Here is a 24,611-nt window from a genome sequence, read left to right on the forward strand (position 1 = left end):
GCCGGTTTGGACACAAAAACCAAAAAACTCTGTGAGAGAGATAAGTGGGTCCTATATTAATCGTAAAGAGCTAACTATTATATGGGTGGGCTGAGAGAAGGCTACAAAGAACCTTATAGTTAACAAGTCGGCTATATTATTAGCCTTGCTCTTAATTACACAAATGGATCGCCAACGGATACACGGACCTCCCCGCAAAGTCTTGAACTTATTCCATGCGAAGGAGTTATTGGTCCATGTCAGAAAGATCCTAGCACACTAATCACACTACTGGAGAAACCATCTTTGGTCGGTCGACCAAATTCCACAATAGTCCCGGTTACAATAAAAACCGGGACTAAAGATATCTTTAGACTCGGTTCAAAAGGTTAGAGCTACCTTTTGATCTTTAGTCTCGGTTGGTAACACCAACCTTAAAGATCATTTTTAGTCCCGGATAAAAAAAGGCAAGCGGTGTCAGACCCTCTGTTATCTTTAATCCCGGTTAGTGTGACTAAAGATCTATTTCTAGTCTTGGTTGTTAAACAACCGGGAAAAAAGATTGGCATGCGCGGAGAGAACGAGGCGTGCACGCGCGCGAGATCGAGGAGGAGGAGGCGCATGGGATCAGTTAATAAATTCTATCTCCTCCTCTCTCACCTTTATCTCTTTCTCCTCTCCTCTCCTCACTCACCGCATCTCTTCCTCTTCCTTCTCCGGATCCGCCCCCTCCCCTCTCCTCCCCACTTCTCATGCGCCCAGGCGGCGGCACAGGCGGCCTCGCACGGCGGATCCGGGAGGGGAGGCAGCCGGGCGGCGGCGGCCGGCGCGGAGGGCGGTGCGGCGATAGGCGGTGGAGGGCGGCGTGGCTGCACGTATTTTTTTTCTTTTTTCTTAATGTGTGATTTGATCTGTGTTGATTCGATTTGTGCTGAATTATTCGATCTGTGTTGATTCGATTTGTGTTGAATGTGTGATTCGATCTGTGTTGAGAATGAACTATGCTGTTGTGAATGATTTTGAGAATGAAATATGTTGCTGTGAATGATTTAGAATGAATTATGTTGCTGTGAATGATTTAGGATGAACTATATTATTGTGAATGATGTGAGATAATGTGCGTGAGATATACAAAATAGAAAAAAAAAGAAAAAAAACCTTTAGTCCCGTATTTTTACTCCCGGTTAGAAAACCGGGACTATAGGGATTACCAACCAGGAGTAAAAAGTATTTCTCCACCAATATCGTATAGTTGCGATAACATGTGTTTGGAGCAAAGCAATCTAGTCAAATAGAGACCTTTTGGTAAGGACACTGATAACGTATAAACACATATTCGACATGATTAGGAAATGGCCTTCCTTAAGCGGAGTAATTAACAGGAAATTGTTAGGCCCGTTTCACTCGAAATCAAGCAAGGCCCTAAAACCCAAAAACGCATTATCATTTCCCAAAGCCCAATCCTGCTTACTTCTCCAAGAGACTAGAGAAGTAGAGAGAGGCCGATGATGATATGAAACAGACGATCGCGGTTCTTGGCTACCAGCCTACCACATAAAACGAGAGGAATGAAAAAAAAAAAAAGAACAGCTCGCTCCAGCCTCCATCTGGAATTGGATAGGCTGGAAATCCGCCAGGAGACGCTTTGCCGAATTGCCGTGGCCTCGCGGCACTCCCTCCTCTCTCGCAGACTCGCAGTAGTATGCTAGGGATGAGAATATGAGATGCCTCTCCCAATTCATGGCGCCGCCGTCCGTGGCACCCTGTCCCGCGCGTGTCCTCCTCGTCTCGACCCCATCCCCGCCTTCTCTCTCCCGCCGCCGCCCGGCAGGTCGCCGCTGCGGTGGCGGGGACGGGGGCGCGCGCCTCCGGACCATCCGATGCGGCGCGGCGACCGAGGAGGAGGACGGGGACCGGCGGGGTGAGCGGGTGGAGGCGGCCTGGGAGGAGGAGGTGGCGGCGCCCGGCCGTGACCTCGTCACGCTCGCCGCCTGCCTCGTCGGGCTCCTCAGTGGCGTCTCCGTCGTCCTCTTCAACCTCTCGGTACCCATACGACGACACATCTCACGTCTAGTTCCCCGACTTGGATGTGAATATGCGATGCAATTGGACAACGAACTTACATAGCAATGTTTTAAGCTACAATTTGCTTCCAAATCCCTTCTAAAACGCTTCTCACATGTAGCATTGCCGATCCATAAGCTATGCTGGTGCTAATTCATGCATCCATGCATTAGTTTAGTTCCCATCCAAAAATTACTAGTTTTATTACTCCTTGTCTGCTGTGTGCCTGTTTTAGCTTGGTTCGAATTGTGTTTGTCCAATTAGCGCGTCCAGTCCTCACCCATCCTCACAAGATGCCATTTCCTGATTCTTCCCTACTGATAATATAGTGGATAGTGTGTATAATCTCGATCTCTAAGCCCATAGATGTTTGATGAAAATGGAGGTTGGCGTTGCAGCTGCCAGGCATAAATAATGTATTTCAAGAATTTGAGCATCTTGATTGCATACAAGTCCTCAAAGTAATCACTATTACACATGTTGCAGATTGAGATAAGAACTTTGTATTATTTTGGCATAGGTTCATGAAATACGTGATCTCTTTTGGGACGGCATACCATTGAGAGGCGCTTCATGGCTAAGGGAGGAGTCCATCGGTGAAATCTGGCAGAGAGTGATACTTGTTCCAGTCAGTGGAGGCATTATAGTTGGAGTGTTTAACACATTAAGAAGTTCTATAGCAACCAACTCAAATGACACTATGTCTAAGATAAAAGGTGCCTTTAGGCCATTTTTGAAAGCCATGGCAGCATCTTTTACTCTTGGAACTGGAAATTCTTTGGGGCCTGAGGGTCCAAGTGTGGAGATTGGTTCATCTATAGCCAAAGGATTTGGAAATGTGTTTAAATTGGAAGGAGGGAAAAAACTTTCTCTTGTGGCAGCTGGATCAGCAGCTGGAATCGCATCAGGTGAATCTTGCTTCTCATATTTCTTATTTTTCAAAATTCCATTCACTGCAGAATATTTCTCTATATTTTATCTTCAACTTTTAAGTTGGTCTGTCATGTTTTAATTAATTACACACATGGAATATATTTTTGTATCAGAAGCTACGCATCTGAACGCAAGCGTCTGTTTTTTGGAACTTTTTGCTATGTAGCATCCAAACGCAAAGAATCTATTTATGGAACTTTGTGTAATGTTCCTTGGTCAATAGATCACCTAAGTTGACACAGCATAAAGTATGATATTCTCCTTTTGTGGATACTCCACACAGTCCTACAATTCAAACTGGCCAAGTAATCCTTTTCCCCATGCATTCTGTTTTCTGATTGCATTGTACTTATATTTCAGGTGATTGCTTGTATTGTAGGTTTTAATGCTGCTGTTGCCGGGTGCTTTTTCGCCGTGGAATCTGTTTTGTGGCCTACTTCTGTTGACTCTTCATCCCTTTCCAACTCAACACCTATGGTGATACTCAGTGCAGTGATAGCGTCTGTTGTTTCAGAGATTGGTCTTGGTTCTGATCCTGCTTTTACCGTTCCAGAATATGATTTCCGCTCGCCAACAGGTACTTTTTTGTTATAATTGATATTTTTCAGCAGTTTGATGCATACAAACCATATCTTGCAATACTTTCATTTAGGCTATACATAATTTCTACTGGTTAACTGCCTGTCCGGTATTTTGACATGTTCTCGTTGTAACTTGTGTAGCACTTCCTAATTTACGATTCTAAAATAAAACATATTGTGCCCAACTGAAATAGTTGAAGAAGGGAAAATTTACTACCAAATGAAGGGAACATGAAAATCTTGATGTTTGGCTTTTGTTTTGAAACCACACATTTGTGCTCTTGTTGACCTCATCCTCCTAAAGAATTCAGTTTTGCCATTAGTAAGGTTGATTTGTCAAGTATGAAAACACCTCTTAAACCCTCCTGGACGTAGATTAGTCTTACTGTCTGTTAATAACATCTTGTTTTTACATATTTTTTCTCGTGATCCAGAGATTGAAAGTATGAGGATATTTACATGACTTAATAAATGTCAGAACTTCCTCTATATCTTTTGCTGGGCATCTTCTGTGGGTTGGTGTCTACTACACTATCTAGGTGTACAGCACTTTCTATGGAGATAGTTCAAAGTTTACAAACGGCAACCGGATTACCAAAGGCTGCATCTCCTGCCTTGGGTGGCCTTATTGTTGGTCTTCTAGCCCTTGTATACCCTGAAGTTCTTTATTGGGGCTTTGAAAATGTTGATATTTTGCTGGAATCACGACCATTCACAAGTGGACTCTCAGCAGCTGTATTGGTTCAGCTCATTGGAGTAAAAGTATTGGCGACATCTTTGTGCAGGGCTTTTGGATTGGTTGGAGGCTATTATGCACCATCCCTTTTTATTGGTGCAGCTACAGGCATGGCGTATGGAAAGGTCATGAGGTTTACATTTACTGGCCCGGATTCACTGTTCCAAATCCCGTTCCTAGATGTGGCGTCACCTCAAGCATATGGCCTGGTAATATGTCTATAAGCAATAGTTTTCTCTTTTGCGTATTTTCTTTTAGATTGATCGAAAATATCAAGCAAAGAAAACTGATTTGCATGTTTGCTTCCTTTTGTTCTATCTTTGCAGGTAGGTATGGCAGCCACGCTTGCTGGTGTATGCAAGGTGCCTCTTACATCTGTCCTCCTACTGTTTGAGCTTACTCAGGACTATCGTATAGTTTTACCTTTGCTTGGTGCTGTTGGAGTATCATCTTGGATTGCTTCTCCCCAGAGGTTCTCTAGGAGCAATAGGAGTAAGCCGGATTCCTCAGAGGTGAAATCAAGTAATTTTAAACAGGAAAAAAGTGTGCCCTCCCAGACACAAGGAGCTTCTGTGGATACAGATAAGCCTATTACCGACCTATGTAAGCTTGAAAGTTCACTGTGTGTCTATGATGCCAAGCATGAGAATTTTCAGGAAAATCTTACTGTTGCAGAGGCTATGAAGACTAAATATATTTCTGTTTCAAAGACAACTCCAGTAGTTGAGGCACTAAATCTTATGCTTGTGGAAAAGCAACCGTTTGTTATGATAATTGAGAGCAACAGATCTCTAATAGGCTTGGTAACTCTCAAAGATATCCAGGATTTCTGCAGAACTGCGAAAACTACCAGGGTACAGACTGAGGTGATTTGCTGTCGTTTTCCCTCATTTTTCCTTCTGCGATTCTGCTTGATCTTAATTCATAAGTTATGACTTATGTATACCAAACTTCAACTGGACATGCACCCTTGTCTTATTTATGCACTCTTTTCCTTTTTTTAGATGATGGATAAGAATCTGGCCTCTATATCCTCAAGTGGATATACACAGCCATTATGCACTCTTTTCTATTCTTCTTTCCTGAATAAGAGATCATCAGCTGCCCCCAGCTTCATTTGTTTTCTCTGTTGTTGATTGGAACATATCAAAATAACATATTCTTTAGTTTGCTAGCCCCTTGGGATCTATATCCCTTGGCCAGTCTCGATCTCTGAAGTTTCTGTGGTTCATGCTTGCTTTAAAGATTTTCAAAGAAAAATACAGTTGGTTTCTTATTTGTTTTCTGAGGTGCAATCATAATTCAGAACATGCTAACTGTATTTAACTGGCATATATTTTTGTCGTCTTGTAGTTCTATCTGTATGTTACTCATTTCTGGTCATGCTACAGGAACCTGTACAAACTTATGTTTGTGGAGCCGTTAAGTGTAAAATGTGGCCTGTGACACCTCAGACATCTCTAACTACTGTTGAAAAGATCATGGATTCTTATGGAGTGGATCAACTTCCAGTAGTTTCAGAACATGTTGATCGTCAAGATAGAGGACTCTTGGTTGGTTTTGTAGATAAAGAAGGCATTGCCATTGCTCGAAGGTAAAAGTAATCACTTTCTAACACTACAGAAATCGGTTATTTTCCAACTTATAACCAGCACCTTTGCCCTCCTTGTTATGTTTTTCCAGAGCTGTAGCAACAAAAGATCTTTTGAGTTTTACATCTGAGATAAAGGGGGATAGATGACTTAAAAGTAGAGCTGATATTACACAGTTCTGATATTTCATCCCAGAACTGGGAGCTGTTCAGAATTGCCCAGCATCTGTGTACAAGTGGCCAACGCTTCGGACTCTTTTAACATTTTTACCAGGTTGTTTTGTTAACTTCAGAATGTAACTCAGAAACGTACTGTTGAAGGGCCTTTAGTTTTGCACAAGTGGATATATGCGGTTTTATTGCACCAGCGTGCTACAAGTATTTTTAGATGACATCATTTTGTCAAACTTGCGTTTTCCACTGTACGATTTATTGCAAGAGCAACAAAATGAAGTATATTCATCTAGGAAGCGAGACCTCAAGGTAGATCAATGTAATCTGGAGCACGAGGTCAATTGGTCAAATGAAATATACGTAAGTGCTACGGTTAATAAATGCAGTCTTTCGTGTGGAAGAAATTACTAGCCCGACGTATGACCAGTGATTATATTTATCCCTGCAAGTATTCCCAAACGACATTTCGTATGCATCTACGTATTTTTCCTAGGCAAGTTCCATACGTGCTGCAGTTTGAACGCGTGACAGTTTTTGTTTAGTAGGGTCAAGTGGCAATTGCGAAGTCTGAACGGGACGAATGAGGTCAGACCCCGTAAAATAAGGCCGGAGAAGAAGCAACTACTGATTGTTACTACTACTAATTACTACTTCCTCCGTTCCATGATATAAATCATTCTAGCATTTTCTACATTCATATAGATATTAATGAATCTAAATAAATATATATGTCTAGATTTATTAATATCAATATGAATGTGAGAAATATTAGAATGATTTACATTGTGGAACGGAAGTGAGAAATACTAGAATGATTTACATTGTGGAACGGAGTGAGTTCTCCGGTATTACTACTACTACAGTACGCACGATCAGGGGAAGGTGGGCGCTGATTCGTCGCATACGTACGAAGCGAGAAAAAACGAGCAGAGGACGAAAGAGACAGGATGCGTGCCGGGTTCACGCTTCCAATTTAGTCCCAGAACGGAGTTAATTATACGGACTGCTAGTAATACGATTTATGATTAGCCCCGTTTAACTCAAGAGATATTTAACCATTTGCCACATTTAGATGTGGCAATTAACTTTTTACCACTGGACCCACATGTCATAGACACATGTGGACCCATATGTCATTGAGATAGGGGTGGCAAATAATTATTTGCCAAATCTAAAAGTGGCAAATAGTAAAAAGCCCCTTGACTCAAATGCAACCGGAAAAGAATCGAAATTGCAAACATAGGGCATGTTTGGTACAGCTCCAACTCCTAAATATAACTCCAGGAGTTGAGTCTAGAGTGGAGTTATGGAGCTGCCTAAACCCAGCTTCACAACTTTAGTACATTTTGTGAGAGAGCTCCACCCAACTCCACTCCCAGTTTTGGTGGAGCTGAAAACTGTTTAGCTGAGCTCCAGCTCCAGGAGAGGTGGAGCTGGAGCTGGAGCTATGCCAAACAGGTCCATAGATACGATATTCCTTAAGAAAACTGCGAATTTGAAGCCCTACAAGGTAGAAATCGAAATAATAACCGAAAGAAAAGGCTGAGACATGAAGAACGTTGATGAAAGTATTGAAGTGTCACAGATCATGATTCATGAGAGAGAGCAAGAGATCAAAGAGGACTGCACATTGTGACCGTGTGTACAAGAAACGGAGAAACACGCTTAAGTATCTGTACTTTTTGATCATGCGCATGGCGGCATGGCGATATATTTCTAACCTTTCTTTGCACGAAGCAACTAGCCCGGAGCTAACAAAGCATCTCAACAAACAAACATGGCAGGGACGGCCTGGCTCAGCGGCGCCGGCTCTTGGCGCTGGCGCCGCCGCGCGGGCGCGCCTGATGATGCTTGTCCTTGCCGAAGAGGTTGCAGAAGCCGCAGGCGGCGACGCGCGGGGAGGGCGGGTCCAGCGCCGGCTGCACGTGCCCCGCCTTGTACCCGCCGTGGCCGCTCGAGCCGCTCCGCTGCGCCGCCGCCCGCGCGGCCGGAGCCGGCGCCTCGGCCTTGCCCCCGAGCTCCCCTGACTGCTGCAGCTTGTCCTCCCACACCATCCCCGACGACCCCGACCGCCGGAACGTCTCGCTCGATCGCTGCAGCCCCGCCATGTACGGACGCGCGAGCAGCGCAAACAGCGCTCGACGCCGGCCGGTGGTGGTGTGCGTGTACGTGTGCGCGCGCGCGCACGGTGTAGCTACGTATTGCCTGCCTATATGCGAGCGAGAGCGTGTGTGGTGTTGAGCAGGGAGCAGTCAAAACGAAGCATATGTGCTTGCGTTGCGTGCGTGGGTTTGGCATAAGAGTCGCCGTGCGCGCGCTGCCGCGGCAGGACAAAAGAGCAGCATATGCACCTGGTGCACGCGACGCGAGGGTAGCAGACTCAGTAGCAGCCGATTCTTTCGTTTAATTAACAAAAGCCGTATTTCCGAGACCTCCGAGAGGGAGTTGTTGGCTTGGTTGTGAACTAATGATAAGCATAATAACAACTTTGAACATATTTACGCAGTGTTTATTCTAATCAAGGTGATATAGGTATCAAACATTGACCGGAAAGAGAGAGAAAAGTACTTCCTCGATACTCGTAAAGAAAGTCGTTTAGGATAATATTTAAGTTAAACCTTGGGAATATAAATCATGAGGATTGAAAATGTAAAAGTTATATGAATAGATTTGTCTTGAAAAATACTTTTATAAAAGTATACATATATCACTTTTCAATGAATATTTTTTATAGAAAAAAGAAGTCAAAGTTGTGTTTTAGAGACCGTATCAATATTCTAAACGACTTCCTTTATTAGTATGGAGGGATTAGCTAAAATACGCTGTCAATCATGTCGAATTATCAATCAAACGACGGGGAGAAAAAAATTATCAGTCAAACGACGGAGGGTGTGTGTGTCAGCAATACGCCAATACTACGCATTAGGTGAAAGGAATGTACGCGTGCATTGGGCGAGTTATTCTACTTGAGGCGGCTCTGCTTGCCACAGATCATCATCGATGGAACTAACGACGTGTGGAGACTGGAGAGACTTGAGACGCGTTCCAAGACATGCTCTGCGTTGGCTAGCTAAAGCCTTTGCGCGCTCCCGGCGACTCGACTCGACTCGATTTGGGATTGGTACGTCATACGTGGCGCGGCACCCTTGGGTATCACGGATTGATCCGGCGCCGGCGGGCGTTCAAACCGGGCCTGCTACCGTATGTCTCTGGGCGTCCGTTTTCTTTGCGGGGGTTACCCGGCGTTTACTTGAAAGTGAAAACCAAAAGAGTAGGAACAAGAGCGCAATCGACGAACTGCGTACGGAAGAGTAGGAAAACGCGAGAGAGACGTACGCATGATGCATGCATCCAGATACATAGAGAAATAGCAGCGCGATGCTCATACATGAGTATGCATGATGGAGTACAACGTTGACTCTCAAAAATGAGCTTGGGTTTTTTTTAAACTAAACCGGCAGGAGAACTGTCAATTATATTTCATTAAACAGGAGTAAAAACCCAGACGGGTTACAGAAAAAGAAAAAACAAACTCTCGGCGAGTAGAGACTCGCCAAGTCTTTCCACCGTGGCCGGTACAACCACACAGCACACGGAGCTCTATATCACTCTAGCCAAACTATCAACGAAACGATGGCGGAATCCAACGACGAACACCGATGTCGAGATGCTGAAGAGGCGGCACACCGCGTTGACATCACAAGGCACATGTCATCGTTACCGAGCTAGCCGCCCAGCGACCCAGCAGCTCCAACTCCACGGCGATCATGGCATCATTGTAGGCACCGCCAAACCGAGCAAAGCAACACCAAGCTCACACTTTGGACATCATTCAAGCCCCTGAAGCGCCAAAGCCTGTACTAGCAACACCCACATCCCTAGAGAGAAACTGCAAATGTTATCGTTGCCAAGCTTCGTCGCACCCCAACGACGTAGCAGTTTCGACTCCACCCGACAGAGACAGACGAATAAGCTGGATGCCACCAATACAAGAAAGGAACCAAGAAGGACAAGGCCTCGCCAAGCACCTAGGCATCTAGCACATCGAGCTGACACAGGAGTCCACAAGCGGCAAATGGTGCATGGGTAAGGTTCTCCAAGACGATGCCCCCAAGGAGGATACGACGTGAAACGCCGCCATCGCCCGTCCGGAAACCGGATCACAGTTTTCACCTAGAGACTGGTAGCGTGGAGAAAACGCTATAACGACGCCTCCAAGAAGGGAACGATGCCAAAGGCGCCGCCGCCGTCGTGCCAGCCAAAGGCTAAGCAAGGCTTTCGCCAATGATTTTCGTCCAGCGCCACCACTGAACCACACAACAACCGTCGCCGAACCACCACATCATCTCATCAGCCACCAGTTAGCCCAGTTCACCACCCCACGGCTCAGGTAGGCTCGCGGCCTGCTCCCGCACGTCGCCATGGCACCGTCGTCCTCTGCACAAGCCGCCGCGTCCACCCTCTCCTGAAGCTCCCCACGGCCAGAACAGGATCTGGCCATAGGAGGGGAGGAGCTCCACGAGATGGGTTTTTTAAGCCGCCTGGGAGAAGAGACGTCGCCGCCGCCAACCACTTCCTCGTGCACACAAGCCAGAGAAGCAGCAGTTGACGCACGTCCGCGAGCCGCAGCCACCGTTGCCGCGAGGTCCTCGCGCCGCAGTCGCCGCCGTGCGGTCCTCGAGCCACGGCCGCCACCGCCTCCTCCTCCGTGCGCCCCTCGCGCTGCGGTCGCCGCCGCCGTCGCCTCCTCCGCGCGGCCCTCGCGCCGCGGTCGCCGCCGCGGCTGCCGCCTTCGCCGCCGACTTGCGCGTCCAGCCCAGATCCGGCCAAGGGAGGGCCGGATCCGAATTCAACGGCGCCGGATCTGGCAGTCCTCGCCGAGCTGCGCCCCTCGTGCTCCGGTCTCATCGGCGCCCCAACCACTTGACCAGGAGTGAGGAGAAAGGGGAGCCCCGCCGCCGCCGTCTTTGCAGCCGCCCGGCTTTACCGGCGGCTGCTCGGGCGGCGGCGAGGCGTGGGAGAGGAGGGGGCGACGGTGAGGTGTTGCCGCCCGCGTCACCCCTGGGGCGGAGCGACCGGGCCTAAAAATGTGTTCAATTTTTGTTTGTGGTTTCTCTCTAATATAAAAGTCCTACTAGTTGAATGGCACATGTTCCAGGAAAAATGGGGAACATGTATAATGACATCAAGGACTACTGGACTACTAATCGATCGATCAGGTTGGTTTGCTGCTCCATGCTTTATAATGACATCAAGGGCTAGTCGATCAGGTTGGTTGAGTTTGCTGATCCATGCCTCCAAGCGCCTAGAACACCAGAAGTCCAGAACACATCCGCGACAATCCCAAACAGAGGTTCGTTTAAAAAAAAAAACAATCCCAAACAGAGGCCTTTCAGGCAAAGGCGCATGCAGTCTGAAACGATTAGCAGTGACATCCAGCAGACAGACAGTACTCCATCTGTCCTAAAATAAATGTAGTTTTACACTATTCATCTCCAACGTTTTGAACGTTCATCTTATTTAAATTTTTTTTATGATTATTATTTTTATTATTATTAGATGATAAAATATGAATAGTATTTTATGTGTGACTAATTTTTTAAAAAATTTTCATAAAATTTTCAAATAAAACGGATGGTCAAACGTTGGACACGGATTTCCACGGCTGCTGAGACGGAGGTAGTACGTGCTGGTGGCCTGGTGCTGCTTCATGATGTGATCCTTAACGGTGAGGCTCGGTCAGGGTCGCGTGACCCGGTCCGCCGCCGCCGGTGAGCGCGCGGACAGATGCCTAGCAAGGGCATTAGCACTGTGTAGTATTTTTCTAAGGAGCCTAAACAGCCACGTACGAAGCCACGTACGAAGAAACAGCGTGAAGCTCCTCTCTCCACAATGCGGCGTGGGCGCGTGTCTTTAGGTGGACCCCACCAAACTGTTTCTCATGCGGGCCCCACCACAAAAATTTACTTTTTTGGGTCAGCTTCTCCCCCTTCTCTCTCTCTGTCCTGCTTTCTCATGTGTAAATGCGATTAAAAAAGCTGTTTTTCTGATGAGGCTCTCGGAGCCAAATGAGGACGCGCGAAGCTGGTGAATACATGGGCCCCACCTTCTTTTCTTCTCCACGTATACAATCTGTTTAGCTGGACAGTTGAGACCAAATGCCATGTAGATGCATTGTGAATGGCCTAACGCCTAACAGGTCGAATCGATCGTTCTGGACAGCCTCGCCCGTCCACCAACAGTGACCTTCGGCCCGATCGATTGAGTTGACAGGATTCTGGTTGCTCGCCTCGGCCCCTTGACTGCCGACTTAGGCTTCCGAGCCAATCTCCACTGGCCATTGGCAATCAAACAGCAACACAGTAATACGGCGTCGTTTCGTACCTCAGTTTGTCCCAGCCTTTCGTACGTAGATCGCTGTCGTCCCCGGGCCCGATACTTCCAAAGCTTCATCTTCGATGATTGATCCAGGATCCAGCTGGTCAGATCAGATGGTTGACGCTGTCACGCTGGACTAAGCGAGATATAATGTGTACTTGAGCTGGCATATCAGAAGTTAGAACAGTTCCAACAGAGTTAGCTTTCCATGGCTGGCACCATGGACTTCGTGAACGCGTTACGCATGTATGACGCGCTTAGATTGCTGGTGACTGCCTGACTGTGACTGGTAAGCTCGTGATTACATCGAGGAATTCTTATTTCCGAAATATGCTAGGCCTAGGGCCCAAGCAGGCAACCTGAGGTCGACACTCGACAGTGTTGCTGGATTGGAACATGATAAAAAAAGTCTACTATACATCCCTTAATTCACCGCCGAGTTCTACTCTCATCTCTCAACCATAAAACCAGTGCGAATTGAATCTCGGCAATATTAAGAATGGTTTTTACTGATGTGATGCTTGCATTGCTTATTTGATTTGGTCTTTATCCCATGTGACGATTGACATGGCGCTTGCGTGGCACTATAAGAAAAATTTAAATATATTGTGGGACCCATAGTCACTGGGTGTTTGTTTAAAAATTTAAAAATGTAGTGGGACCCACATGGCCACATGTTATCAACCCTTTCTCTTCTCCCTCGGTGCATTAGAGCAAGTTTAATAGTATAGCCCACTACTAGCTCCAATTTATATATAGCCAATTCATACAATAGTTGCTTACTATACTATTAATATATGGTCCCACCTGTCATACACACATTGTGTCTTGGAGTATGCGCTACAGCTAGCTACAAATCTGTAGCCCACTGCTCTTCTCTTTTATCATTTATCTCATTAAAATATGTTTACAGCTGGCTAATAGCTTGCTATTGTACTTGCTCTTAGAGCAAGGATAGTAACGTAGCCAGCAGCCGGCTGAAAGCCACTGCCATGTCACTTAGCCATGCTTTAAAAGCTCACCTGTATAATGGGTTGACTATAAGCTGACTGATACGTTACCTAATTAAAACATCTAAGCAATTAATATATGCATGTGCAAAGCATCTGTTGTGGAGCAGGCACCGGCTCAATCGCCAGCACCGAGTTGGGAGCGGGCGTTTTGCCTCGGGTACGACGCTTCGAGCCGGCGACTCGCGACTCGCCCATTTCCTTCTCTTTCTTGGTTTCTCGCTCCTCCACGTTGGATTTGGATGACGCAGCGGTTGATTTCGCCAGCTGACTGTACATTACTATACTTGCTCTTAGTTTAGACTTCAGGTGTCGCCGCCTCACCGCATCGGCCTCGAGAACGGCACGCTAACCCCAACGACTCACCAATACTTAATTCTTGATCAGTTTGAACTCCTGTCTCCCGCTCCCTAAACTCCAAGAGGCACACCACGCATTCCAGTAACCTCTATTCGTATCGTGCGTTAGCGTGTAGTAATCCTTCGTGAGCTGCTCGTTCTTGCTGGTGATGTCCACCCGTGGCGGTGAGGACGCTGAGGAAGACCTACGATTGTTGTTGTTGGAGGTGCTCATCATAGATGCTGGAGGTAGAGGACACAGGAATGGAGTGAACGCGACATTGACATGCTATCGTAGGATTTGGAGGAATAAAGTGTCCGGGAGGCCTTGCTCGTCTTGTTGGAGGTTTCTGCTAGTGAACTCCCACCAACCCGACATCAGCTCACCACTAATGTGTCCTGGCGAGAAGGGGAGGGAGAGGAGGGAGGGAGAGAAAGGGGTGATGACATATGGGTCGTACCACATTTTTAATTTTTTTAATGGATACTTATGTGTATTTTTTTAAATTTTTATCCTCCCAAGTACGCATTGCGTCAACGCTGCACCAAGTTAAACAAGCCATGTAAGTGCCACATGAGTCAAAACTGCTCTCAATACTATCGAGGGACTTGGTCTACAATGGTTTTAGAGGTGGGGATACTCTGTATCTGAGTTTATGGTTGAGGGACACGAATAAAATTCAACCTCTACTTGAGGGATGTAAAGTGGCTTTTGATATCTTAATGGGATACAATGCCTTCAACATAACAATGGGCTTCTTTGAGTCTATTTAAAGCCCAAATTATTGGGCCCAAATTTAGTAGTAGATGAGTCCAATTAAAATCGGAAAAAGTCCACTTTGAGTTCTTTAAAAAGTAGGCCAAATCTAATTCCTACCCTTCAATCAGAAAATCGGATAGGACGACTCCCCGAACTATTAAAACCAGTGCAATTTTACTCCTCCAGCGGTTTTGGAGGGTGGTTTTGCTGACGTGGTGGTGTTGACCCGGTTTTCGTCCCACGTGGTGCTTATGTGGCATCAGAACTAAAAAAAAAATGTGGGACCTATTTGTCATTCTCAGAAAAATAATGTGGGACCCACTGACATGTGGGGCCCACATGTCATCCTTTCCCTCTCTATTCCTTCTTCCTCCTCCCCCCTCCCTCTCCCTCCCTTATCTCTCTCTTTTATTTCCCCTTCGGCCGTGGCGGTGGCGGGCGGGATGACGGGTGCGGCTGCAAGAGGAGGGGACTGCGGGGAGGATGGCCGGGGACGGCAAGGTCGAGGTACACGACGGCTGGTCCGCACCGCCGGTCGCCACCATCGCCTCATCCCAGATGGTGTTCACCACAATTGAATCGACGGAGCACGCGGCGTCTGCCGAGGCGGGGAGAGCTGGAGCGACGGCAACAGTGGGCGCGGACCAGAGCTGTAGCGGTGCGTCCCGTGGTTTTTGGCGGCGGCTGCGACCGAGAGCGGTGGCGGCGGACGGGCGAGGGCCGGTCGCAACGCCGCCGAGCTCGTGTGCGCCCTCCGCGCCGTCCTACTACTCCTCTACCTCCGTCGCCGCCTGCCAAAGCGCCGCCGCCTTTCGAGGCTATCGCCGGGGGTGGAGAAGGGAAAGGGGAGAGGCGGCACCGCCGAGATCTCGCCCGCCCTCTATCGCCGAGCTCGGATGCGTCCTCCACACCGTCGAGCTACTCCTCTATCTCCGCCACCGCCTGCCGAAGCGTCGCCGCCGTCCGAGAAGGGAGAGGGGAGAGGCAGCGCAGCGAAAGGTGGGGAAGGAGACGCGGACGGCGACGACGACATCGAGATGGCGAGGCAAAGCTGGAGGGGATGGTGGACGCTCCAGCGCTCACCTCCCACCCGCCACCGCCGCTCCAGCCCTCGCCCACATGCCGTCGTCGCCGCTCCAGCGCCTGCCGCCGCTATCACTCTGGCCCCGCCCGCCCACCCCCACTCCAGCCCTCACCCGCACGCTGCTGTCGCCACTCCGCCGCCGCCCGCCGCCGCCGCCGATGAGGCTCTCGCTCCCCGCGTGCGTCCGAAGAGGAAGAGAAAAGGAGGAGAGAAAAGAGAGAGAAGGAAGAGAGAAGGGAAGGAGAAAGAATGACATGTGGGCCCCCACATGCTACGTGGGATGAAAACTGGGTTAACACCGCTACGTCAGCAAAACCACCCTTCAAAATTGCTAGAGGAGTCAAGTTGTACTGGTTTTAATAGTTCGGGGAGTCGTTCTATCTTATTTTCTTGTTAAGGGGTACAAATTAGATTGGCCTACTTTAAGGGAGTTAGAGTGGACTTTTTTCCTTTAAAATGCAAACGGCGAAGAAAACTATCATGTAGATATTTCTTAATGTGATCACCTCATTCCTCTTCTCCGCGTCATTGGAAACGCGACGCAAGCTACTCCGCATCTACTTCCCGGGGACCTGCCAAATGGTGTGTCCTCCCGACCCGACGCGCCGGTCTCGACAGCGACAAACAGTACATGCCGCCACGCGCGCCTACTTGATTTCATTTGGCTATCGTCCGGCCGCACGCCATGGACGCGCGCGCTTCGCGACCCCGTCAACCGCCTGCGCTGAGCTGCAGCGACACCATCACCGATTCAGCTAGCATCCACATCGGCAGAATCGTTTCACGTCACGTCCACCCGTGCACGCATCTCGCTAGGCTAGCATTACATATAGCCAGCAGCGCATGGTCACCACCATGATCAACTCTCGAGAAAAATCGAGCAGCTAGTTAGTTCCTCACTTCTAGGGATTCGCTTTGGCTACGTACATTGGTGTACGATGGCGTCGTCTCGCTCCGTCGTGCTCCGGGTGCTGGTCGCGGTGGCCGTCGTGGCAGCAGCCGGGGCGCCGCGCCTCGCCGTCGCGGACTCGCCGCCGCTTCAGGACATCTGCGTGGCCGACCTGCGGGCGGCGACAGCGGTCGACGGGTTCCCGTGCAAGCCGACGGCGTCCGTGGTGAGCGACGACTTCTTCTGCGACGCCATCGTCCAGGCGCCCAGCACGAGCAACCCGTTCGGCGTCAACTCCACGCGCGCCACGGTGTCCGCGTTCCCCGGCCTGAACACGCTGGGCCTCTCCATCACGCGCACCGACCTCGCGCCCGGCGGCCTCAACCCGCCGCACTCGCACCCGCGCGCCTCGGAGCTCGTGCTCGTGCTCAGCGGCGAGGTCATGGTGGGGTTCACCACGGCGGCCAACCGGCTCTTCTCCAAGGTGGTCAGGGAGAAGGAGCTCTTCGTCGTGCCCCGCGGCCTGCAGCACTTCCAGCTCAACGTCGGCGCCGGCAACGCGTCGTTCGTCGCCATGTTCGACAGCCAGTCGCCCGGCCTCGTCACGCCGACCTTCGCGCTCTTCGCGACCCAGCCGGCCATGCCGATGGAGGTGCTCGCCAAGACGTTTCTCATGGGCGAGGATGAAGTGGGCGCCATCAAATCTAAGTTTGCCGGCTTCTGACCGTGATGGTCATTGGTTTAGCAGCGCAGATCGATGGCAGATGCTATATTGCTAATGCTGCCCCCCATTCTTTTGTGTGCGTTCGTGTGTGTATTTGTTTGTTTTTCATGGGTATATTATAAGTGGCATTTGTTTGCTACTACATCGTCTAAATTGTGTATCTGAAATGAATTTCAGTGCGAGATCTGTGAAATGAATCTACTATATTGTGCTGTGCATATAGTGATACTGATGTGTAATGTGTTCCATCTGGAAATTAATGCAAGGTGTGATGTGTGATTGATTTCTATGATTTACACCATTGACCTCTTCCTTTCATTGTCTTTTTGGCTGATGAACAGTTATCTGAAGTTTATCCTGTAAACCCTGGCAACAAAATATGTTGATCTCCAAATGTGGTTTCTAAGCACCAATCATTTTGTGTGCTCATTTGCCATTTTCCAAGTCGCTAAATGGAGAAGGGATAACGCTTTCAGGTCTTAACCAACTTTATTATCAGATTTTAAAACGAAAGCTTAAACATTGACCTCCACACTGGCCCTCCATGGAACCAGAAACATGAACAGTTGAGCACAACTGAAAAACCAAAGTGTGACACCGAACACGTCGAAGTCGAGCTGAAACTTAAAAAAGAGGATACAACACGTACACTTTGGCATCAGTGCCAAAGACGACACATGCTTCTTATACCGTATTACTGGTAGTCACTCCCAGTTCCAGGCTTGTAGGTGCTGGTGTCCTTGCCGGCAGCGGCGTTGTTCTTGTTATCGCCTGACATCCCGAGCGTGTACATCACCGCGTCCTTCGCCCCCACCGCCACGCTCTTCACCTGCTCCCCTGCCTGCACACCAAGAGAGCGTTTTTTTGCAGCAATTAGCATGAATGTTTAACAAAATAGAATGGTTAGGAAAAGAACACGATCTGCGAGTGCTAATGAACCTGCTGGAGCACGGCGCCGGTCTTGTCCTTGCCGGCGATCGCGGTCTCCTTGGCGTACTGCGCGGCGCCGGCCGCTTTCTGCTTGGCGGCCTCGGCGGTCTGTCCAATGTAGCTCCCGGTCTGCCCGGCGCCGTCGCGGGCGCGGTCGGCGGCGGACTGCGCCGTGTCAGCCGCCCTGTCCTTGGCATCGTACGCCTTGTCCCTCGTGGCGCCCGCGGCGCCGCGGCCCTTGTCCATGGCGCGGCCGGTGGCGTCGGAGGCCGCGTCCTTTGCCTCGTACGCCTTCTCCTTGGTCGCGTCCTTGGTCTCGTACGCCTTCTCCTTGGTCGCCTCCTTGGCGCCGTGTCCCCTGCCCATCGCGCGCCCCGCGGCGTCGGACGCCGTGTCCTTGGCCTCCCGCGCCTTCTCCTGCGCCGTGCCCATCATGCGCCCCGTCTTCTCCTGCAACGCACGAAACAAGCAAACAACAAATGTAAGCGCACGCGCAACGGATGGGACAAACGTGGTGGTGTACGTGCGGTGCGCGCGCGCGGATGCACGAAGGGAAACCTCACCTCGGCGCGGGCCTTGGTCTCGCCGGCGTGGTAGCTAGCCCGTTCCTGCTGAGAAGCCATCGCAAACTTGGCTGGAATCACTCACCAACACACGAACTGAAACTACGCTGGATCGAGTCACACACACTCTCAAGTCTCAAAAGGCTGGTTAATACGGATGCTCTTGCCTCTTGCCTCTTGCCTTGTGACGAGCAGCTTGAGGCTATCCGTGCATTTATAGGACCGTTGAGACTTGAGAGTTTGGATGAGGAGGTGCACGTGTCGCGCATGGGCATGTGCTGCGCGGCCACGTAGGGGGGACACGCGTTGTGGCCGGCGGAGGTGTACCAGGTGTCCGGGTTTCGCTGGTACTCCGAACTGGCGCGCGCCGGGGAGCAAAAGACAGAGAAACGGGATACGACCGAGAGGATAGCGGCAAAGGCAAAGGGAGGACGCGGCGGATGGGCTCGCGCATCGAGGCGCGCGGGTCGGCCGCGTGCGTTCCGTGCGCGGTCGTGCCGCGATGAGCCTCGTGAAGCCGGTGGAGATGGGCGGCTTGTGAAATGCGATATGCGGCTGTGAGATCGCCACACCGAGCCCTTTTCCGCCGGGTGGCGCGTGTCCCGGAGCATGTGCTGTGCTTTCTTTGCTTCAGAATTTTAGATAGCTTCGCATGCAGAACAGTGGCAGGTCCGCCTCAGGGAGTCAGGGGTGGTAGTGCCGTGAGTCGTGTGACTGGTGGCCGGGAGGCCGGAGTTGTTTTGTGCAAAGCACTTGGAGTCGACGGTCACCTATCGAATCTGAATGTGGAAGTTCCATTCAATTATCGTGGCAAGAAGGCCAGAGGCGTCCCCGCATCGGGGGTGGCGTGTGCTTAGCAACGGGCAGAAAAACATAGCGACAGTCTCCACCTCGAAATATAAGATATTTAGAGCAGATGTGATATATTATAGTAGAATAAATATGCATAAAAAACTTGTCTGGATTCGATTCATGGTACTGGTACATGTCGAATCCATCCATAATCCCTTATGTTTTAGAACAGAGGGAATAGTTTATAACTGTATACTACTAAAACAATTCTTTTTCTAACTTTCATAACTTCTACTCTCTTATTTTTTACTGACATATTTTCCAAACTATTAAACGGTGTAATTTTGTAAAAGTTTTCTATAGGAGAGTTACTTAAGAGAATCATATTAATTTATTTTTTAAGTTTTTTAAACTAGTACTTAATTAATCACGTGCTAATGGCTAATACTTTTTTTTTTGGGAAGTCCTCCCAAACGCAGCTAGTAGTAACTTCATCAAGACTTAAGGTGGGTCTAATTTTACTTATTCTATTCATCTCAGTATATAGTAACTTAGAACATGATTTAATATATCCAGTACTACGAATCTAGACAACAAGATTTAGGCTGTGTTCGGTAATGCAGGATGTGAACCTATCCCTCCTGCACGCAAAACGGAGCGGTCTTTTAACACGTGATTAATTAAGTATTAGCTATTTTTTTTAAAAAAATGGATCAATATAATTTTTTAAAGCAACTTTTGTATTGAAAATATTTTTAAAAAACACACCATTTAGTAGTTTGAAAAGTATGTGCGCGAAAAACGAAGGTGGTGGGTTGGGAAGATGGACTGCCCAACTCAGCCTTAACATGTCTAGATTAGTAATAGGGGATATATCAATCCATTCTTGAGTTGCTATATAATGGGATGGCAGAAGTGAATATATGGCAATTGTTGCAATGCAGTATATGTGACAAAAGAAAAGCATTAAGCCGGATCTCACATAATTAAAGAATCTTACTTTACATATAAACCAGTACTACTTTTTTTGCCGGTAAGAGAGATGGAGGGAAAAGAGTCAAATATGATCGATTTGTTTTCTCCCTATGACTCAAGCTTGCAGCTAGCCTCAAGCTTAAAGCCACCTACAAACTTTCCCACAATATATATGTGTACTTTCTCCGGGCTGATAATATTAGTCGTTTTGGACAATGATAAAGTCAAACTTTAAAATCTTTGACTACAAATAATTTCTAAAATATTTATCTTAAAAATATGAAAACCATATGGTTAGATTAGTCTTAAAAAGTACTCTAATAAAATCATATGTTTGTTGATATTTTTATATATATTATAATAGAAAATAGTTGTTAAAGTTACTTTTTAAAGATCATGTTTTTGTCTAAAACGATAAGTATTATCAACCCGGAGAGAGTATAAGGTTGATTTTAGGTTTTAAGGTCCATCTTATGTCCAACATCGTGGATAGCTGTTGGATGGAGATCAAAAGTCCAGGAGTCACTTAAGTAACGTCCAAAGTACTGTTACGAAAATGCTGTATAGTAGATGAGATTTTTTTAATGTCCTTGGAAAATATTACTCAAGCAGATTATATTGTAGCAGGCTAGCAGCAAAGTTGAGCAACTAATCGTGGATTCTCGGAATGGACGACTGAGATAATGCGTTAGCCCCTTGTCTTGCACGATGCTGATGCACGTGACAAGTAAAACGTAGGAGTACAGAGTGAGGAGGCAGAGGAGCTGACGGCTGAGAATTGAGAAAGGTTCCACAATTGCGAGCAACTATCAACCCAATGATTGCCAGGGTTTCCCAAACTGCCGGGGCGCGCGGTAACCGCGGTAACCGTGAAAAACCGTGCAAAATTCATCAAAAATTTAAATTATTTTTTAAATTTATTTGAATTTAAGGAGGTTACTGCGGTATTTACATTACCGTACCCCCGCGGTAAGCCGGGTAACCGTACGGTTACCGGCGGTATGGTGAACCCTGATGATTGCTACCTCGAGTGATTCGATCATACCGGCCGATAGCAAGTGTAATACTGCCATGGCCCATGGTGCAATTACCCAAGGCCCATTGTCACACTCCTCAAGGCAGCCCAACAAGGAGATCTAGATTAGGTGTGATTTTCTTATATCATCATCAACAGTCTATCTATCTGATTCCCAAAACTGATTTTGAGGAATTTTAGTCTAAAAACTAGCTCCAACAGATACTCTACTCTCCTACCGAGTTTTGGAGCTCCCTACTCCCAATTCCTCGCTCCGTTATATATGTGGGCGTGAAACTCGCTCCCAATCTCGTACTCCTGTTTCTCTCCTCTCGTTCCCGCACGTGGGAGATAGCGATATTTTTGCGCATGAAAGAAAAAAAACAAAATTTTCTGTTGGTAGTTTAACAGAAGGGCCTACTTTTAAGTTTTGGGGATTGAATTTAGGCTATCTGTTAAAGCTAGGAGTTTTTTCACTTCCTATTTTCAGTTTAGAAAACCCAAAAACAATTTTTGGGGAAAGATTATAGGTAATCTGTTGGTGATGCTCATAGTGACTGCAAGGTAATAGCGCTAATCCTAAAAAAGAACTTCGAGGTACTACCAACAAATCCAACTGAACATGCCACCTGCACTAAACTATTTTAGACTATCTTCATTTGAGGCCTGAGCATAATTAAGGCATGTTTAGTGTCCAGTCACACTTTACCATTACTTGCCAATAAAAATTGTCATACCTTGTCTAAGGTGAGATGATCAAATTCTTAGTCACAACTTACTAAGTCTAAGGGAATCTTGCCACACTATTTTCAATCATTGACACGTAGAACCTAATTTCTTGGAAGAGAATCTTATCATAACTATGGCTACAATCAAACACCTATCAAGTTTGCCTTACCTTAGGTGTGATAAACTGTGACTTACAACCAAACGCACTTTTAATCTTTTGGAATATTATAGGAAGGGATCCTACTGCAGTGATGCCACACACTGCCTTGAGCACAATGACAAATAACTCCACCACCTTTGACACATCGTCATTGCCGCTGTCCTGTTACCCCTCCACCCCTAACCAAGCATGCTGCCATCCCATATCTGGCGTGGTATCACAGGGGAATTGAGGAGAAGAAGCATTGTTTCATCGCTGCCTATGCTATCAGCCGATCACTGGGCCGTCTCTAGCTGCTTCGTCAGCCTCCTCCTCCACCCCTACCAATGGCGGCCTGGGAGATCAGCTCGTGACGGTTGGTATCCTCCCTACCTGTCCTATACTACTATGAGAGTAAGATTTTCTGGCCGGTCGCCAAAGTAATTAAGCAAAGTTAACAGCGTATTAGACCTCTTCCATATTTTTTAGGCTCCCTCCATGTCTACATTTTGGCCCCGCCACCGAGCGTTGCTAAGAAATAATTGGTCATAAGTGTGGTATGGTTGGTTCCAAATTTAAAAGTATGATAGATGGGTCCTTAGTCTAAGAAAGTTTGACACAATATAATTGTGATAGCGGAGCAAACACGTACGTAAAAACCTATGACATGACTAAAATGTAATGTGGCAAAGGAAGGCAACCAATGAAGAAACCCTTTCTTTTCCTTGTGATTCACAACAACCGCATAGAAGTTTTTTTTTAAAAAAAAAGAAAATACACATGCCTTTCACTTTACCGTGTCATGTATTCTGTGTATCTGGCTCTTGCTTTAGCTCAATTACGCTGTACAAATATCTTTTATCTTTTTCTCTAGACACCTAATTTATACAAATAAATCATGCTATGACATAGCGCAAGCGCGTGACGCATTAGGCAAATTCCATAGAGGGCAAGAGTGCGATGCATTAGGCACATTCCGCATAATGATTTGTAATGTCTCTTAGACTGGTCGCTATAGTGAAAAAAGGGTGCTACAATGATCTACCCAAAGATCTTAGGTCAGACACTTGAGCTATAATGAATTCTTATTCAACACATTAATTATCTATATAGCAGACATGTCTATATCCTATGTGATACCGTAGAGGATCTAAATTCCCTATGAGCACTGTAGGTCACCTTAAAATTTCGAGCTTCTCCGTAAGATCCAGGATATCTCATGATCATGAGTAGGTATAGCACAAGATAGTTGAAGCTAAAATTAATTGTCATGATTAATATACATGTATAATACATGAAAATAAAATATAAAGAAACAAAATTTTGCATATACTCATGAGTAAACAAATATAAGATGAAAGGAAACAAGGTTTTCCTTACAAAACTTATACAAACATTCATGTAGCTGTGAGTCAAATGCAGATTTTTGTAACTCTCATCTAGTTAATTGAAACGGTTGAATTTTGTTTGTAAGAGTTTCGTAAATTATTTTAAGTATGTGTAGCATTGCTCGAGATGGAAATATGTAGTGTAAGTATGGAACTACGTACCTCTCTGTTTTTTCTCTGTCGTCCCACTTCTCGGAATAGGTGTGGGTGGGGACTGGAAGTAACTTCCCATGGTTAACTGTCACTAAAGGTCCCTTTGAAATGAAGGATTAGCAAAGACATTTTGGATGATTTATTTTTCTAAGGTTTTTTTTCCCAATAGAACCCTTTGATTCATATGAAGGGGATGGAAAAATTTCCATAGGATTTTTTTTCCTATGGTCAATTTCATAGGAAAATAAGTAAGAGGTTAGACCTTATGTAAAACTTTCCTTTATTAAGTGTTTCTTATGGTGTAACCAAATGGCTCTTCTTTCCGTTTCCTGATTTCTCAATTTTCGTAGGATTGAAAAAACATACTACTTCAATTTCAATTCCTATGTTTTACTTGTTCTTGTATTTTTCCTTTCGTGCATTTCAAAAGGGGCCTAACTCTACTTCCTACCCTGTTTTCCCTCCAAAACGTTGTTGCTACAAGTTAGAAAAGGTAGATCAAGGTAGGCAAAAGATAATGAGTTGATTAACCATGAAAGTTTTTTTGTTTGGTGGATGGTCAGATTGGTTGATACTGTACTACCTAAGTGCCAACTGCTGTAGGGATTGCAAGTTTGCAACCGGTCCCGCGGATTGCCAAATGCTGAACAGCTGAAGGTCCAAGCCCCTTCTAAACAGCTCTTCAG

At 47.1% G+C, this 24,611-nt stretch overlaps 4 protein-coding genes and 1 pseudogene across 5 annotated transcripts; 2 read left to right on the forward strand and 3 right to left on the reverse strand.

Annotated features, from left to right (window-relative positions):
* The first annotated feature begins 1,614 nt into the window (after nucleotides 1-1,614).
* On the forward strand, nucleotides 1,615-6,350 carry LOC9267257 (chloride channel protein CLC-e). 2 transcript variants are annotated; one of them, XM_015766525.3, is made up of 8 exons: nucleotides 1,615-2,022; nucleotides 2,564-2,951; nucleotides 3,356-3,553; nucleotides 4,036-4,502; nucleotides 4,620-4,655; nucleotides 4,764-5,159; nucleotides 5,685-5,887; nucleotides 5,977-6,350. In XM_015766525.3, exons 1-8 carry the CDS (start codon nucleotides 1,699-1,701, stop codon nucleotides 6,032-6,034), a joined length of 2,070 nt encoding a protein of 689 aa, XP_015622011.1. In that variant the 5' UTR covers nucleotides 1,615-1,698; the 3' UTR covers nucleotides 6,035-6,350. The 2 variants fall into 2 exon arrangements, with proteins under 2 accessions (XP_015622011.1, XP_015622009.1); XM_015766523.3 differs by having other exon boundaries at nucleotides 4,620-5,159.
* A 1,271-nt stretch (nucleotides 6,351-7,621) lies between these two features.
* Nucleotides 7,622-8,243, reverse strand: LOC107278596 (uncharacterized protein At1g15400). The gene has a single exon (XM_015766526.3). It carries the CDS (start codon nucleotides 8,164-8,166, stop codon nucleotides 7,855-7,857), a length of 312 nt encoding a protein of 103 aa, XP_015622012.1. The 5' UTR covers nucleotides 8,167-8,243; the 3' UTR covers nucleotides 7,622-7,854.
* A 1,259-nt stretch (nucleotides 8,244-9,502) lies between these two features.
* LOC107279007 (uncharacterized) lies at nucleotides 9,503-11,195 on the reverse strand (annotated as a pseudogene).
* A 5,206-nt stretch (nucleotides 11,196-16,401) lies between these two features.
* On the forward strand, nucleotides 16,402-17,537 carry LOC107277647 (germin-like protein 1-2). Its single transcript, XM_015757906.3, has one exon. The coding sequence runs from the start codon at nucleotides 16,567-16,569 to the stop codon at nucleotides 17,239-17,241; it is 675 nt and encodes a 224-aa protein (XP_015613392.1). The 5' UTR covers nucleotides 16,402-16,566; the 3' UTR covers nucleotides 17,242-17,537.
* A 157-nt stretch (nucleotides 17,538-17,694) lies between these two features.
* Nucleotides 17,695-18,923, reverse strand: LOC4324254 (late embryogenesis abundant protein 14-like). Its single transcript, NM_001425712.1, has 3 exons — nucleotides 18,735-18,923; nucleotides 18,181-18,621; nucleotides 17,695-18,082 (listed from the first exon to the last, which is right to left on the reverse strand). The coding sequence occupies exons 1-3, from the start codon at nucleotides 18,792-18,794 to the stop codon at nucleotides 17,936-17,938; spliced, it is 648 nt and encodes a 215-aa protein (NP_001412641.1). The 5' UTR covers nucleotides 18,795-18,923; the 3' UTR covers nucleotides 17,695-17,935.
* Between the last annotated feature and the right edge of the window lie 5,688 nt (nucleotides 18,924-24,611).

Source organism: Oryza sativa, chromosome 1 (genome assembly GCF_034140825.1).
Source record: "Oryza sativa Japonica Group chromosome 1, ASM3414082v1".
Lineage (NCBI taxonomy): Eukaryota > Viridiplantae > Streptophyta > Magnoliopsida > Poales > Poaceae > Oryza > Oryza sativa.

Coding starts and splice junctions, on each gene's coding strand:
- LOC107278596 (XM_015766526.3), bottom strand. CDS start 8,166: ATGGCGGGGCTGCAGCGATCGAGCGAGACGTTCCGGCGGTCGGGGTCG.
- LOC9267257 (XM_015766523.3), top strand. CDS start 1,699: ATGAGATGCCTCTCCCAATTCATGGCGCCGCCGTCCGTGGCACCCTGT. Junction 3,554..4,035: donor TGATTTCCGCTCGCCAACAG/GTACTTTTTTGT, acceptor AATAAATGTCAG/AACTTCCTCTATATCTTTTG. Junction 5,160..5,684: donor CTACCAGGGTACAGACTGAG/GTGATTTGCTGT, acceptor GTCATGCTACAG/GAACCTGTACAAACTTATGT.
- LOC107277647 (XM_015757906.3), top strand. CDS start 16,567: ATGGCGTCGTCTCGCTCCGTCGTGCTCCGGGTGCTGGTCGCGGTGGCC.
- LOC4324254 (NM_001425712.1), bottom strand. CDS start 18,794: ATGGCTTCTCAGCAGGAACGGGCTAGCTACCACGCCGGCGAGACCAAG. Junction 18,622..18,734: donor AGACCAAGGCCCGCGCCGAG/GTGAGGTTTCCC, acceptor CGTGCGTTGCAG/GAGAAGACGGGGCGCATGAT. Junction 18,083..18,180: donor CCGGCGCCGTGCTCCAGCAG/GTTCATTAGCAC, acceptor CTTGGTGTGCAG/GCAGGGGAGCAGGTGAAGAG.